This window comes from Haplochromis burtoni, unplaced genomic scaffold (genome assembly GCF_018398535.1).
Source record: "Haplochromis burtoni strain Fernald_Lab_line unplaced genomic scaffold, NCSU_Asbu1 Contig_115, whole genome shotgun sequence".
NCBI lineage: Eukaryota > Metazoa > Chordata > Actinopteri > Cichliformes > Cichlidae > Haplochromis > Haplochromis burtoni.
Genome location: NW_024582476.1, coordinates 461,761 through 478,734, shown reverse-complemented (window position 1 = coordinate 478,734; position 16,974 = coordinate 461,761). Strand labels below are relative to the sequence as shown.

The following is a 16,974-nucleotide window of genomic DNA, read 5'->3' as shown; positions in this document are numbered from 1 at the left end:
CACCACTTAGACTCTGATGCTTTAAACAGACAATAAAGCTTGATTTAATACTGCTGCAGACTAAAATCGGAAACCTCTGCTACAGGATTGTCATAATAAGACAGAGTTCATTTCAAAACATTTGCCACTGCAAACAGCTGTGATGAGGGATGAAATAAGCAAATCAGGATAAAAACAATGGAAAAATATTATATGGATAGAAAACAGTGGGGTAACACAGAAAATAACATAACCTTAATCATGCTGAAAATTTCCTTTAAGTCTCATGTTTTCAACTTTAATTGCTTTGGTGAAACAGCGCAGACAAGGTGAGAACAATGGGTGCAGACTATTTTTTTTTTATCTCTTCGTATCTGCTGTGTGAGCACACAAAATTAGGTAAGCTAGTGACATGAGACATAATCATTTTCTTTGAGCGGGGATAGTGACCAATTTATTCTTACCTTAGGCTGGGCGCGACGGGGAAAGGCAACCTTAGGATCAATCTGAAATGAGAAAAGAATAGCAAAATTGTTGTTAAAGGATAGGCTGGTATATCTTCGGGGTGAAAAGCACCGAACAGGTGTCCACAAAGGACCCCAGGGTGAAACCGCCACACTGCCGCATTTTGACTCCTTCAGACTCATTGAGAATGTAATTACTAGTACTTCAGTGGCAGTTGTACTATAATGGGTATTTATTATATGGCTATGATGTTGGATTATTTATTTATTTATTTTTAAACAGGAACCCCCAGAGAATATTTTGATCTATGAATGCGTAAATCAAGAGGAAGAACAAACCTTTCTTTTTCAAATTGCTTGAATATCTCATCAATGGCTGAGAACTTGTGAACAATGATAATAATTCATCATTTTTAAGATTTACAGAAGCTTCATAATTAACATGTACTCTTCAAACCTAGAGTCGCCTTTAAGAGCTGACAAAGTTATCACAATTACAAATTAAAGTCAATATGAATAGAACAGCAAAACAGTAAAAATAACACAGAACGAAGCCATTTCTGTAAAACGGTGGTACCGCTACATTACTGTGCCTAATCTTTGACACAGTCGGGTTAAGGATAGGGTGACGTTTCACTAAAGGGCAGACTAGGTCATGGCTCTGGGTAGCTGACAGACTACAGAGACTGGTAAGAGAACAGTGTGCCACGGTTTCCCCCTGCTATGAAAAACTGCCACACACTGAAAATGAAGGACGCCGTCCCTTCTTTGTCCTCCAGAGATCCTGAGGTCTTTGTCTTTGTCATGTTTATATCACAGCAGCTTCGTGGCAGCTTTAATCTCCGTCTACGTTAAGGAGCTACTACCGAAAGTTGAAAACAATGTATAGGGAAGTGCCTGCTATGAAAGAATCATAGCCATAGAATCGATGTTGTTCAGCTAAACTACTGGCAAAGAACACATTGATATATTTTTTAAATAAGGTTAAATCGTAGATGTATAATCTCAGTGACCAGTTCATTTGTAAACTGCAGTAAAAGAACCTGATTACTCAGTATATTAATCCCTACTGCAAAACAGCTTATCGTTTAAATTTACTGTTGGCCTATCAGCTAGCCTGGTTCCTTATAAATGATACAGGTGCACAGTTTAGTCCAGCAACTGGCTTTGTTTCCCGTCATGATTGTCACTAGGCAGACCAAAGCATTTAAAGAGAGCTGGCCAATATCACCGGCCTCATTACTCACTGTGGCAAATTATCTACAATTGATGGAGCTCAATGACACATTCTAGGCACAACACTCAGTGCACTGAGCAATGTACCATAGGAAACCACATATTAATTGCTGTAAATTACCATTTTTGTTTTTTAGGCCTAAATACTGGTGCTCCCAAATTAGCTGTCGATGCTGTATAGCAAAAACAAAGAAAGAACCCCCAGTGTTAAAATAAAGTTGGCGTGGAGACCAGCCACACCAATGTTCCGCTGGTCGTGGTCGCAGCAGAGGCCCGCTTTTATTTTAGGCAGGAATTGCTGATTGAATATGACAGGAAGAAAATGAGAGTCTGGGGCCGGTGACGCCTCCAGATATTGCCAAATAACTGGGAGGATGCGTCAGATCAGCCTGTTTCTCCATCTTGTGCTTGTTATCTCATTAGCTACATCTTCCTCATTAATTTCTCTGGTATAAAGGTATGTGGTGGGGGGGGTCTCATCAACCTTGCACTTACAGTGAAGAGGAACTGTCTGAAACAGCAATGTCATCCTAAACTCTCATCGCCTGGATGCAAATTTGAATTTGAGGGGGGGAAAAAGAAAGAAAGAAAAAGAAAATCATGAAACTCTTCATGTTGTTCCATATTGTGCTACGTGTCACACTGACATATTTACAATTACTATATCAATTCTATGCATTCCTACTCTCTCGGCACAGATGGATTTATTTAAGAAAACGATATCTCATCACGCTGAGGAAAACAATGGAAAGAAAACACGAGATGAAAATTCACCATCTGCACGGATCAATTAAGCCATTGAAACTGACTACATTTTAATCTGTTTGAAGGAAAACCATGATGTGCAATGTCACTGTCATCTTCTCTGTCAGTCTCACTTATTACTGTTATCTTTCTAAATCGGGTCAAAATGAGAAATGAATTCAATAACACCTGGGCACGGTAACTCTGCTTGTAATGAATTTCATTTAAAGATTTGTCTTAGCACTTAGCCCCAGGCATAACCAATTCAAACTCAATTATTTTGTGCACCCTATTTTAGCAAAGACAACACATTATGCTCTGAATACCAAAGTCCTACACTTGGTAATGTATCTTACTTTTTAAGCTTATGCAAAATATATCAAACCTCATTTTACCACACCACATAAACTAATTGTTTTTCTGTCCTGCTGAGAATTTCTATTCACTATGAAGCATTTGGTCTTGAACGTGCGCATGAGAACACTTTAACACAGCATGGAAAAATCTCATGTAGTCTGTTTAAAATTATATATATATTTAAATGATTACATGCAGAGAAAAACGTTACTGCATATTGCTTAAATCTCACTCAGAGCAACGCAACCAAATTGGGCAATGAGGCCTTATTAACAAATCCTTCTGTGAAATGTAGCAGTACCTTTTTAGGTCACAAATTATGACAAATAACTCCTCTGAGAAATTTAGAACCACAAGAAGAGGAGACAAGGCAATTGTTTCCCTTTGCTTTACATATTAAAGCTTTAGGTTTTCATGTAGGAAGCATCTTCATACCTATTGGGCAGGAGTTACCCTTTGCACTGAATGCAGCTGTATCAGAGATTATAGTGTCTCAGTTTCACCTGATACTTCCTTCCTGAAACATATTTTTTTCTTATGTAACACGCATACCATCAGCCTTGGGTTGAGTGAACTTAATGTAAGAAGTGCACCTGTTTCAGTAATTTGACTCTAGTCTGTTCTAAACTTGCATGTTTTTTAAGCAGTAAAAAGATAAATGAATAATAGCTATTTATTAGTTTGTTTTTGCCTATGTTCTTGTTTGAGAAATGACTTTCTTTTATGATTTGTAGACAAATCTCTCTTACTGTGTCATTGCTTTCATCTTAATTTTACGACAGCTGGATGCAACAAAAATATTCGTACATTCTTTTGATTCTTGAAAGGAATTCTGGGAACAAATCATGAGATGGTAGATAAAATACGTCGAGGGTATGCAAAGAGTGTCGCTGTTGGGTAGAGGGCCAGAGCTCTGACTCAGCTCTAGCTATTTGGCTATCATACAGTAGCAACAGAACAACAACAACAAAAAAAAAACAACACTTCATTAACCCCCCTCTGAGTAATTTCTTTACTATGGAAAAATCACAAGCAATCTGACTTGGAGCTGAACGAACAATCTGCTTTAAACACAGTCGAATGGTCCGGGAGATATGACTACAATATTGTATTGTAATTGAAAACATGACTGTAACTGAAGGTGTAATGTGTTCAAATGTAAACTGTAATCAAAATGCAACCGTGAAAAACAACAATAATGTGCTCACCTATTTAGCAAAATCCAAATTTCTTTTTTTTTTATATCGAACCAGAACAAATGTACATACGTGTCAAATATCATTCAATTCTTTCTGAGACAAAGACAATGTATTTTTTTGTTCCGGGCTTTTATTATTGCCAACAACTGTTATCTTTAGCTGTATGTAGGATGCACAGTATGAGGTACTTTTTTTTTTTTGCACTGATTCAATTACAGCAGCAGTACCTGTTATGTACAATTGACTGGCAAGCACTAATGTGATGTCATTTTCCATGGACCCTGCAATCAGAGTATATGTGCCTTTAGCAATGTGGGTGTCTCAGATGAATCGTAACCATCTAACCAGTGTGCACACTCGAGTTCACGAGAACCAAGAGGCTACAGTGTCGTGCTAAAGATGCACTACTGGTGACGTACCTCACGTAGCAGTAATCTCCAGTGAAACATCTTTTGAGTATGTGCTCACCTTAGAGACCTGGCATCACCCTCACAGGACCCTTTCTTCAAATTACGTTTAGATACACCTTTGTAATATGATGCAACATGATCTCACGAAGAGCAAAAGTGGATTTCCTCAAGACATCATACAAGCAGATACGTCAATGTAATAAATGAGAACAGACCAGAAGGAATCCCCCCCACCAACCCTGCCCCATCATCTTTTTATCTTCCGCAGCCGTTTACTTAAGGGTCTCCGAGGGCTGCTTCTGCATGCGACTGTGGGAGATCAGGGCAGAGAAACAGCACATATCTTAAGTTCACATCTTACAAAAGGATTTCATATATTAATGCAGCTCCTGGGTAAACTCTCTTCCTCTCTCTTAAGACATATCTACGCTAGCATGATGATGTGGTGTTTAAGCTAAAAGGAAAAGCCTTATCAAAGCTTGCAGCTTCTCTCAATAAGTGTGTGAGCAGGTCCACAGGTGTGCGTGTGTGATAGCAATAGAATAGACAAGAAATTACAACATAAATGTTTCATATCTGTGCTGTCAATCTCTGCTGACTTTCGCCGTGGAATAACACCACGAAAAGGCAGTTTGTTATGATCCTCAAATCAGTAATGAGAATTTTACCGTCATGCTCAACAAGCAAATTGGCTATATATATATTTTTTTTAATATATTTTTTTTACCTCTTAGAAATATGCAACAGCGTTACGAACATTAGCCACGTTTGCTGGTAGTAGCATAAAAATAACACTACCGCTTTGACAAACCTCTGATGACCCGTAGGAGCGGACAGGAGACAGAAACAGATACAGAAAGAACTAATAACGCCTTCAGCCATAATTAACCGCGGAAGATGGAGCACCTGCTATACTTAAACAAGAGCGAGTCAGTTTAGCTCACTGATTTGACTTTACTTCCTAACCCTATCTGATGAATGAAGCTCAGATTTGTCTGGAACAGCTGCTCTTCCCTGTCCTTTCTCCTCATTTGCTCTTGGGCTGTTTTTTTTTTTTTTGGCTTCTCCTAAACCTCAAGCATAGGTTGACCTAAGGGTGACTTTATAAAGGCTGGATTTACCCAAGACAAAAAAAATTAAAAATAGATTCCGGGGGTGGGGGGGTGACTACATATATCATTGGGTTTTACTGGTTGAAGTGAATTAAGCTCAGAAACCCCAAACATGGTATCACACCATCAAATCTTACATTACAAAAAAATAAACCCATATATGCCTTTGTAACAACTTCACATAACAATAAAAGATTTATATCGCTCAAATCAATCTACTGTTATGTCTGAGATAAAAATTGATGATGTCCTTCTTCATACAGGCCTGACTTGAAACATCTTCAGCAACAGATGCTCTGAGTTGTACATTTATAAACTGAACAAAGCATCATGAAAAATGGTAAATATGTTCTGAATTACCAGCATGTGTGTTTTGAAGCCCCCAGGCTTTGCTTCCCCATATGTCTCATTCACATTCATTCTAGGCTAGAGTGTTTTCATAACCGGACAAAAAGTAGAGCACACAGTCAAAAGAAAACATTAATACCAAATAAAGAAGCATATGAAACCAGCGTTGGTGTGCCTGTCTTCTTTAAGTTGGGAGTAAAACTGATTCTATAGCACTCCTGATCTCAACACTAGGGAAATTTTATGTTTAAATCAAAGTGGGGTTTGCAGTTGATCTAAAAGTACATCAGACTAAATAAAATACCATCTGCGTTTGTGTTTGTGACACTGATGTAATACTGAAAAAATATTAGATTTAAAATAACAGAGCTAAAAACATCCATATGATTTTGGCTTTACACTTTCACTACACAGCTAATACGACCTAACTTCCTGTCATTGCACCTTCAGCCATTCTGACTTTTTTCCAAGGTTACCGAGGACAGACAAACCACTAAGGATTCGTTCAGGCACTGCAAACGAGGGAGACCTGTATCAACCAAACATCTGCAAACACATCAAGACCATCCATATTTGCTGGACTGGTTCATTTTTCCCCCATTGCCACTGAGCAACTTTCTCAGAGATATGATAGATCCTAATGCAATGCGATCTTGATAGTGTGAATGTTAAGATATACAACAGCACCGCAGATACAGCGCAGTGACTAATGGTGAGAAAGACGATACAGACAGCCGCCTTAGGTTTGTAATCTTCTACTGCACACTGACGGGTAAACAACAGCACGTTAGCAGCTGGGAAATATAAATGTCTGCATGCATTTGAGTCAGCAGAATCGTTGGTTTGTCAATTATGCCGTCAAACACTCAGCCAGTGATAAAAATGTCCAGCAAGAAAACACAAACAAAACAACAATCTGCTACACTTTATTTTACTAAAGCTATTGATTACCTCCATTATTACAGGATTTTCAGTATCATCCATATTTTCAGATTTATGGGTGCGATGAAAAACTACAACGCCACCAGCAACAAGAGGCGAGTATGCAAAACAAAACTGGCTTTTTTTTTTTTTAATGTAGTCGGGGTCCCTAAATGATTATCTTATGCTCTTACAGCCCGGCGGATTAAGAGTTAAGACATCGACCATGCAATCACAAAACTGCCTGATCGAGTCTGGCCAGGTCTATCGCCTCATTTCCTGTCAGCTGTCTACTGTATGCTATCTAACAATCAAGGGGGAAAAAAACATCACCAAAATTACTAAAATAATTCACTTCCAAAGCATAATGATTTCACACAGGCCACTATTCAGGCTTAATGATGATTCAATGTCAGACTTTAAAATGTCACCATTCAGTTCTCGTGCATTTCAAATCTCAATTATAAGTGTGCCAAATGTGATCTAAAGCCTACAATACGTGTGACATAATACCACTGTTTATGTGCATATCTGTAGCCAAAGAACAAAGTGTATCCATAACTTGCTATACAGACATGCAACAGATAACAAGATTTAGTGTTGCTGCACGACAGTTATTATACTTTAGCAGAGCAAGAGAAAATACTATTTAACTCAATTATTATACATAAGAGGTCCCACATTGTTTTAATAATGGGATTAAATTCTGCCTACAAATAGTCTAAATATTACAATCTAAAAAAAAAAAGAAAAGAAAAAAAAAAAGAACCAACCGATTTTTCTTGTGGGCAAAAAAAGGAGCTTTTTTGCAATCAAGAAATCAGCTGTAACACAAGTGGTTTGAGACTGCAATTTTAACAGGTCATTAATGTAATCCCATGAATATTGTAACATATGTTAGCGGTATTAAAAATACACAAGAAATTAAACTGTTTCCTGCTGGCACTGCTCTCAAAGTGCCTTTGGGCAAGGCAATTAAAGCAACAACTGCTCTATTTATCAGACATCAGTAATAAGACTGCTGCAGCACAGGCCAACTCTCAGGTGTAAGCATATATATTTACGTGCTCTCCTCCCTTATTCATACCCCCCATGACCTTTGCTGTAAATATATATGCTGTCAAGCTGTCACAAAGCTGCTCATTCAAAATGTCAGACTTGAAGTTATCAAACTGCTCTAGATTCTGCATCAAAGTATGTTTATATCTCCAACCCTTCAAGCAGCCCCCGTAAAGTGCTTCTAAGTATTCCCCTCTGAAGAGGTTCTGCAAGTTTTGCAATGTCATCGGCCTGACTTAACGGTCATTTTAATGCTAAAAAACCTTGCCCTTGCTCTATAGTTGCTACGTCACAACATAACCCCACCGAGTGTCCTTGTCTCCCTCATTTGCATAACACAGTAACAGAGCTGATAGCAGTGAAGACATAACATATAAACACTAAGCACGAGGTGAATGAGAGATTACCGGAAACTTTAAAAAAAAAAAAAGCATAACACAAAATATCTAATAGGCTGAAGAAAAAAAAAAATCACACGCACTAAAAAATTTTAAGTACAAGTGTGTGTTATGTGCCTTTTTTAATGAAGGCAAATTGCTTATTTTTAGACTAGCAGAAAAACGACCCCCCCCCCCATAAACCCTTCTGAAGAATGAAACCTCCACCGATGAGCTGAAAACTGTCCAAAAACGCTCCCCAAAAATAATGACAATAATAATGATTATAAAAAGAATATTCAAAATAATAATAATAATAATAGCAATAATATGAGCAGCCACATTATTACAAACCTCGCAGCTTAGAAAAAATTGGAAGGAATATAAAGTAAGGTCTGCCACCCAACAAACAGCAGGTTTCTCAGCTCTGTGCCAATCACACTCAAGCTCAGGAATGAGCAGTGAATTCTTACATTTACATTACTTGCCTTATCCTACGCAGACTTGTAGATTGCACATTATTATACACTGCTACCTGAAGTATAATCTATTTATCTTCCAAAATCCTTAAAAAAATATTTCCTCCCAGTGTAAAGTTGGCTTCAGCCGAGGGAGCGCGCACAGTACATTTCCTCGATATGCACCATTCCATTACTGTAACTATTGCTGGCATATCTGGATTCGATAAAATATAATTGCAGCTGAACCATATCTAATCCAGCGCATCGTATAATCTTTAATTATTCCTCTGGTGACGAATTTCAACAAATTTCAGAATGCTTGGCAGCCATTAAACCTAAGTGCATGAGTGTATGTATATGTGCACTGGATTAATGACCTTACTTAAGTAAATCAGACAACTCTTTAAAAACTACACATGCACTCTTAAAGTATTTGACACGATACTCCTGACTGATTGTTACCTCACTAATGCATTTATGTATTCTGATTATCATACATTACAGTAATTAGTTTGAATATACTGGCAGCTTAAAATTGTATTAATTTATATTTAATTTGTTTAATCTCTAATATAGGGCTCAAACCTTTCAGACTCAAAGTATCTGTTAATCGGGCACGATATGATACAATATCTGCTGGATCAAACAGCAGCAAGGCAGCAGTCCTGAGACAGCACGCCCTTGTGTGTCCACATGAGATATAGGCACACTGCCACATGTGGCTGCAGCAAAGAAGGGGGCGTGTCTGGCCCCATTCAGCCAGAGAAGTAAAAGTGAACACATGTAATATTCACCCCAGAGTTGTGTTTTATTTTATTGCCAGGCTCTCTGTGGAAGAGACCAGCACACATTTAGCCACTGTGCGTGACCTTGATCGACACAGCCTGTCAACCTAAGAAGTGTCCCCCCCCCTTCGCCTACCGCACCACCCACAAGGCCCTACTTAGGCAGTAAAAAGTCTCAGTTGGCAGAGCAGCGTAAACACAAAACGTGAAATGAACTCTGGTGTAAGAACAAATGAAATCAACTCACCGTCTTTGAGTCTAATTCGTGGTGTTGTTGAGCTAAGACTTTATCTACACTGGCAGCATCTGTAAATGTAACAAACCCAAATCCTCTGCAAAACAAAGACACAGAGAGGACAAGAACAGCCGTGTTAATAATAATTTAACATTGCATACATATTAAAAAATGACACCCCCACCCCTTGCAAATATAAATTTAACATGCAACTTGCAAATAATAAACCTGCATTAACAGTGTGAACAACAATCCCTATGAGCCACAACAACATTTCTCTGCAAATATACATTTCTAATCCAGATTACGGCCAGTCCTGTGGCAGATTTTGGGAAAAGCAAAAACACAAAAAACAAAAACAAAACTGAGGACAGTGCTCATCATTATTTGCTACGTTACAATATGAGACGACTAGACACACACAGCAAAAAAAAAAAAAAACTGTGGTGCAGTCACAAAGTCAATGTCAAATTGCATTCGGCCGCAGCTTTACAGCAGTGAGCATTTAAGCTTATCTGGCTTGCTGTGAAACCACACGCAGGCGCGCGCGCACGGGGACACACACACACGTACACACACAGACATACGCGCGCGAGAACACGAACACATGGGCGCGCGGGCACACAAAACACACATACACGCTGGATTAAACACTGAGCACGGTCAAAGTAAAGCGATATCGCTATGTGCACTGGAAAGGGAAAAGTAAGAAAAGCCCTGTATTTACCTTGAACGTTTTGTCGTGGGGTCTCTCATCACCATACATTCTCTTATTTCTCCGAATTTACTAAAATAGTCTCTAAGGCTGTCTGTGAATAGAGAGAAGAAGAAAAAAATATGTCGGGTCATTTTGACAGAAACATATGGACATGCTGTTGTCACTGTATTTCAAAAATACCCCGCGATGCGCATAGGGGTCGAATAGAGGACTTCAGATGGACGGAGATCAAAAATAACATCGTGCGCACACACTACTGAGATATCCCATACAGTACACTACTGCACAGTGCACATTCGCACATACACCGCCGCCAGCAGCTACAGCGAGCACTCAGTCACAGCGACAGAGGGGGGAAAAAGAAAAAAAACAACAAGAAATGCTGGTTACGGTGTAAAAGAGAATAACAGTCTCACCTGGTGAGGTTTGCCAGCTGAGGCCACCGATAAACATTTTACTGTAAGGGGAAAACACAACAGAAGTGAGTCCAGATGTCAGTTCGGCCATTTTGACGACTAACTACTTCTAAAAGCGACCTTAAAGGATAAAGGAAGACTATGAAAACACATTCGCGCTTAGTAATTACACTCTGGCTACATAAAAGGGGCAGGCCACTCTTTGCTACGGAGCGGAGGTCTTTTAAAACTGCATCTGGAAACAGACCCGTGCCCGGTTTAAGTGCGTACTGTTGGGAGGGGGGTGCGGGAGGGGGGACGAATCCAGCACGGCAGTCGAAGTCCTCTCCAAGATGTTGTAACATGAAAAAAAATCGTACCTAAGGATTAAATTTAGAAATATATCCTTACCCCGGGTCATGTTGTGAATCATTTAGGCTTCCGGATGTGGCTTGACTCCCGTCTCCTTCCATATCTATTCCAAACTATAGGCTGGGACTACAGTAACAGTGACAGACACGCACAGATACGGCAGGAGATATGCAAAGCCCCGCTATGAGAATATTACTGAGCCGGGAATGAAAGCGTCACACGTGGGATCAGCTCAGCCCCCTGCTCCCTCCTCCCTCTCTCAGCATGCTCTACCTTGGCCCACAGGGGGCGGAGCCTGGCTCTGTCACCTAACCAATCCAATTGACGTCAATTCAGGCAATCTGCAAACCAATCCTCCGATTTGTCATTTAATTAAGCAATAAGCCACTAGAGGTGAAAGTGGCTTATTGCTCTTCTACGCCAGTGGACACATAGCATGAGAAATGTTATTTTTAATTAATACTGTTTACAAATTGTTTTACCACTTAAAGGTAAGGCTTGCAAAAGCAAAAGCGACATGCAGACATTATTTTTTTGTTCTTATTAATTAAAACCGTTTGTTATTCTTCCGCCGTGTAATCTAGTGCGCTAGAAAGACGTAAAAAAGTGGGACAGTCACTATTTTAATAATAAAACATAACATATGGTCGCGACTTTTAAGTGTCTACTGAGAAATAAGCAGGGTTTAATTCGACAGGGAGCAGCAAAGAGTGTGGTCTAAGTGTAAAATAAGTATTGTGCAGGTGCACGGGGGCATCATTTTTTTCGAAGTGAAGAATATTTGAGCGCCAATAACTGAATAATATAAGTATAATAAATGTCACCGGTGGCCAGATTCGTCTTTGCAAGATGATTTGTTATACATTATTACTACTAAGATGTCAATATAGTTATTTTTAGTTGATGCATTAAAATTATTGACGTCTTTGCAAATGGACCCTTCAGACATGATCCATGCAATCCTGCTGTACAAGCAAACAAGCAAGGTTGTGCTCACATGTTATGATGTTTTAAAAAAAATGCTCAAACGAGGCTCAGAATAGGCAAAAAAATCTGAATTTAAAACGTGTTTCCAGGAGGGCTTAAAGAAAGTTATTTAAACATGTTCCAGAGGCTCTTCCTCTTCTCTGAGGAAGAGCCTCTGTAGCTGATGGTGGGGTCTCACCTTCAACTACTACATTCATTACTACAGCCAACAAAGAAATTTTCCCATGGAGATCAATAAAGCCTTGTATCCTTACATACAGTGATGCAATTATAGATCCATCCACGTAGATAACCTCTAATGAGCTGCTAGCCCTGCTCTCTGTGCAGTGTATGTGGAGATAAGCTTGCTCTGCCCCCTCATGACCTTGAAGAAGGTGATGACAAAGCAGGCTAAGAAATTAAGAATAAATGAGTGCAAATGACATTTTTAAGATATTTTAAGATATGGGCCTATGCATTAATTGCGCAACGTGCTATCAATAGAACACAATAAAAAATACATGTCCAATCTGTTTCAATTATGTATCATACATTTGTCTGATTGCTGTTCAGAGATGTCAAGCTGACAATATTAAATGACCGCAGTTTTCATTGATATGAGCCAAGAAGATGCCTCATACTCTCTGGGAAATGACTAGCTATCCTATTTTATTATTCACAGTCAGTGACTTTTTTTTTTTCTTTTTTTTTTTGAATAGGCCTGTCTTTGCTGAGTGTTCAGGGTTCTACCAGAGGGAATTTCTTATCTGGCCAGGCAGCATGTTTTTGAAACAATGACTTAGATAAAACCCAAATAACAACACTTTTGTCAGTTGAACAGCTATAAGTCTGTCATTAGTTAGGGGACTCTCCACATTGCAGCTGTCTGTATCTCCAAAACAAAGGTACGAAAGCAAATGCCAGTAATTCCTTGTAGTATGCGAGTGTCAAAGAAAATGGAAATATGACACCTTGTGTGAAAGACTATTACTTATTATGCCTTATTTGCACCATTGTTTTTGTCCCATGCCATTTGCTGATGCATTTATGATTGCTTTACCGTTGTCATATGCGCAGCGGTCTCCTGAAAGACGTGCCTGAAACGTGAGTGCAAGAAAATCGCATCCACCCAGCAGCTGAACAGAGGAAAAGTTAGCGGAGGGTGGGTGGTTGGGTTATAAATTGATGTGGAATATGAGCTCGGAGGAACAACGGGCTTAAAAGCCCCATCACAAGGTGTGCAAAAATCACAGTGGATTTAACACATGAAGAGCAACTTCTGTTTCATGCTCAAACAAAAACACTGGAGGCCCGGGCTTCACGGTGCAGTTGTGAATTATTCTGTTTTGTGAACAACAGCATTATTGCCTTTCCATCCGCGGTTGTTACGGCATGAAGAGAGGCGAGTTAAATGTGACAGAAAAGGGTACGGCGGGTGTGCTGTTTCGCAACGTCTCATCGATCCATTGCCGACCAGATTTGGCGCCAAAGCAACCTGTAAGCAGACGAGCCGAAATCCTTTGGATCTCTGTGGGGTAACGCTCACAGGGGGTTTCTGTGTCCAGATCTTTTTTTTAACACTCAGTGAAGGAAAAGCACATATAGATTGTTTTAAATTGAGCAGTGTTCTCCTTTAATCGAAGCAGCCAGCACCGCCTGATGAAAGCGCCTAAAATGTTTGTAGCTCTTTAAGCAACTTGACAGCAGTGCTTTTGGAGCAGCTGAGTGTTTAGTCGTGGGTGAGGAAGAAAGAGAGGGGTTATATCCTGCAACAAAGTGGCCTACGTGTGAACAAATTTCCTTGAAAATGATGCCGAGCAGTGGTTCCATTACTTGGGCGCTCACGTTATGACAAATAGAAAGGAAAACGGGAAAAAAAGAAGAAGGTTGAAGCAGTTGAAGACGCTTTGATTAACGCAGGGACAAAGTCTTTTAAGATATATTTGCATCCTGCATGCTTTGAGCTCATCGTCATTTGCTGGAGCTTCAAGGGCAATTCAAGATTTCTTCAATCCTGCATTTGCATTGGTGTAACTGTTCAGTTCTGAAAGATGAACAGCTTCTCAATAGAGAGCAAATTCAGCATGCGAAGGGAGGAAAAAAAAGAAAGAAGAAGCTTGTAACTAACCGAGCCTCTGCATAAAGAGTGGAGGATTTGGGGATTGAGAAAGAAGTAAACTTGATAGTGTGTGAAAGAGCTGAGGGGGGGAAAAGAAAGTGAGAGAAGCAACAGACTCACTGACAGTGTCATGAGATGCTGTTTTGAGAAGAGGCATCCTGTTTCCTGTTGCAGTAATCACTTTACACCCTCAGAAGCTTCATTTGACCTTGGAGAAATTGTTCTTCCATCATGTGTAACCCCTTTCTCCACCAAGATATCTATGTAAAAAAAAATTCTTTCAGATTTCAAAGAGGCTTTTTTTTTGTTGCCACAAACACCAAGAACGACATCTAATACGGATGTATTGAAATTGAAACTGTAAGTCTGTGGGGCAATTTTTTTTTTTACATGTGAGGTTCACCACATGTTATTTAGCCTGCATGTTTTGCGACTAAAAATCAAAAGAAAAATCAAAGCACTTTCTGTCTAACAGAAATTTCTTAGGGAAACTATCCAGACACATCCTAAATGTGTTTAATATTATCCTTTGGATGTGGTGAATGATTTCATATTGATCACTGTGGATTGGGTGCTTTTCTCCAGAGGGCCTATTACAGTGGAATTCAGAATCCCGAGGAAAGCTGTGGAGAAGGCTGCAGATGTGAACAAATTGTCTCCCTCTAGTGTCCTCTCCTCTGTGCTTCTTCTTCTTTGCTCGGCTTAAGTACCTCTCAGGCAGCAGGGAGAGGGCCAGACTGAAACATGCATAATTGACAGTCCTATTTCAGGAATTAGCCACCCACCAAACTCTAAACTACCTCTTTCATCTTGCCGGGAATAATTTGGCATCTTCTGAAGGTCCATTTCAGCTGGCTAGGATTAACCAGTGGTCCACTGATTGATTTAATGAGTAAAATTTCTGTTCTCCACATTGATTTGTATGTCTCTTCAAAGGTGGTTTGTGTGTAAACCCTGTCAACTGATCACGATTTGTGAGGATTACCGGGCTTGTGTCTCTTTGTTAGCACACAGAGAAAGTGTTAGAAGTCAGATCAGTAGGAAGGATGTTCTGGTGATGAGTGATTTCTCTCCCCCATTATGCCTTCTGTAACCACACAGATGAGTTAATTAAGCTGTGCCAGAGGCTACGCTCTAGCATTCCAGGTAGATGGGCCACAGCGATATTCAGAGACATTGCATATTAAAAAAAAAAGAACCTATAATATTTACTTTGAAGTCTTTATGCATATAAGGCTGCCCTAATGCTAATTTGGCTGGCAAATTCTCAAAAAATACCAGCTTAGCACCTGCAGAACCTCAAAAGTCCACAGATTATTCCCTTGGAGGTTACAAAAACTGTTCTAACTGTGTGTGAACAGAAGATCCTCCAGTGCGTTTTCCCCCCCAGAATCACCTCCATTAAAAGTGAGCTCCACGAAAGACAATTTGCATTTTTCTGACCCTAATGGCCCACCCTTTTGCAACTGGGTCTCTTTTTAGGCCGATCAGATTCCAACACAAGAGGATGATGACGACGTCATTTACCTGCTCCACTGGGCTGGGAGATAAGCTCATGCCCCTGCTGCTCCCTGGAATGTTCTGGCTGCTGTTTGTAGAGAGAGAGCTGTGTCTTACAGATGATGACAAATGGCATAAAAGCACCACAAGGAGCAATCCTATTACCTGTACAGTCAGCAGTAGGAAGAGAGGTGTGTGTGTTGGCCTTTTGGAGAAGAGATGGACCATCCCTGATTTCTCAGAAACCCATTGTGAAGCTGTTAACTTATGCTTTACTCAGCTGGAACCTGTTTTAAATCAAAGTTAATATTTCTAAATCTGTATGAGATACTTTTAACGGCATTTTCCTTTGCTAACGGACAACACGGGAAGCCTGTGGATGACTGGACTGATGGCCTTCACCCATGTTTATCCACTTGTACTTTGTTTATGTGTGCCTAAAACATTTTTAGAAACCTCACAGAGCCTGAGAATGGTAACCAAGCCTCTCTGGCTAAGTGTTGCTCTCTGTCCTTCTGGCTCACTCTCCGTTTATTTAACCAGCCTTTTCACTCCTGTTTCCTTTTCGCATTCTTTCTTCTCTAACTGGCTGCCACCATATATTCTCTCAGTTGCCAACCACTTCCTATTCTGCAACCACTGACCTTAACACTGACCTTGCCTTGTCTGTGCCACTGAGATGAGAGAGAGAGATACCATATCCTTTGCTTCCCCCTCACTATGCTGCGAGGTTGAATTTTGCCTGTCTCATCAGTCTTCCGGCTGCTGGAGTACGCCTTGTTATTTCTTCCAGATTCCTACACATTTCGCTTTTCAGCTGATCAGACTGGAAAACATTGCTCTTGGCTCAAAGACATGCTGGGCCTTGGCATACACAGTAGACCCAAGCCGTCAATACAGATTAGCTTTATCAGATAAACTTTATCTGCTGCGTTTGAGCGTCCTTTGGTTGGGTACCAGCCTAATTCTGGGCTACGATTGATACCGCGACTCTAAGGAGATCAAAATTGGCAGCCATTGTTTTTGCCATAAGCAGCCTGCTGCTGGCTTTTCAAGGTGGATGACTCTGTGCATCACTGGTAACAAGCCTGTTTTTCTCTTTGTATTATTTGGTGATTAAACATGGCATTCTGGGTGGAACTTAGAGGTTAAAAGAGAACACTCCAAACAGTCTCCATTTCTGACCGATTCAAAAACTTGCTTGCACATAAAGCTCC

The 16,974-nt window shown here is 40.0% G+C and overlaps 1 protein-coding gene across 11 annotated transcripts in view; it reads right to left on the bottom strand.

Moving 5' to 3' along the window:
* msi2b (musashi RNA-binding protein 2b) overlaps positions 1-11,433 on the bottom strand; it is a 271,166-nt gene extending 259,733 nt beyond the window's left edge. For 6 of the 11 annotated variants that reach the window (XM_042223592.1, XM_005928510.2, XM_042223591.1 and 3 more), the window contains exons 1-5: positions 11,212-11,432; positions 10,822-10,862; positions 10,415-10,496; positions 9,700-9,784; positions 444-485 (exon numbers count right to left, since the gene is read on the bottom strand). In XM_042223592.1, coding sequence (XP_042079526.1) covers positions 444-485; positions 9,700-9,784; positions 10,415-10,496; positions 10,822-10,862; positions 11,212-11,273 — 312 coding nt within the window. In that variant the 5' untranslated portion in view covers positions 11,274-11,432. Of the gene's footprint in view, positions 1-443; positions 486-9,699; positions 9,785-10,414; positions 10,497-10,821; positions 10,863-11,211 lie in introns of all 11 variants that reach the window. The other 5 variants (XM_005928504.2, XM_005928505.2, XM_005928503.2 and 2 more) reach the window with 2 other exon arrangements.
* Between the last annotated feature and the right edge of the window lie 5,541 nt (positions 11,434-16,974).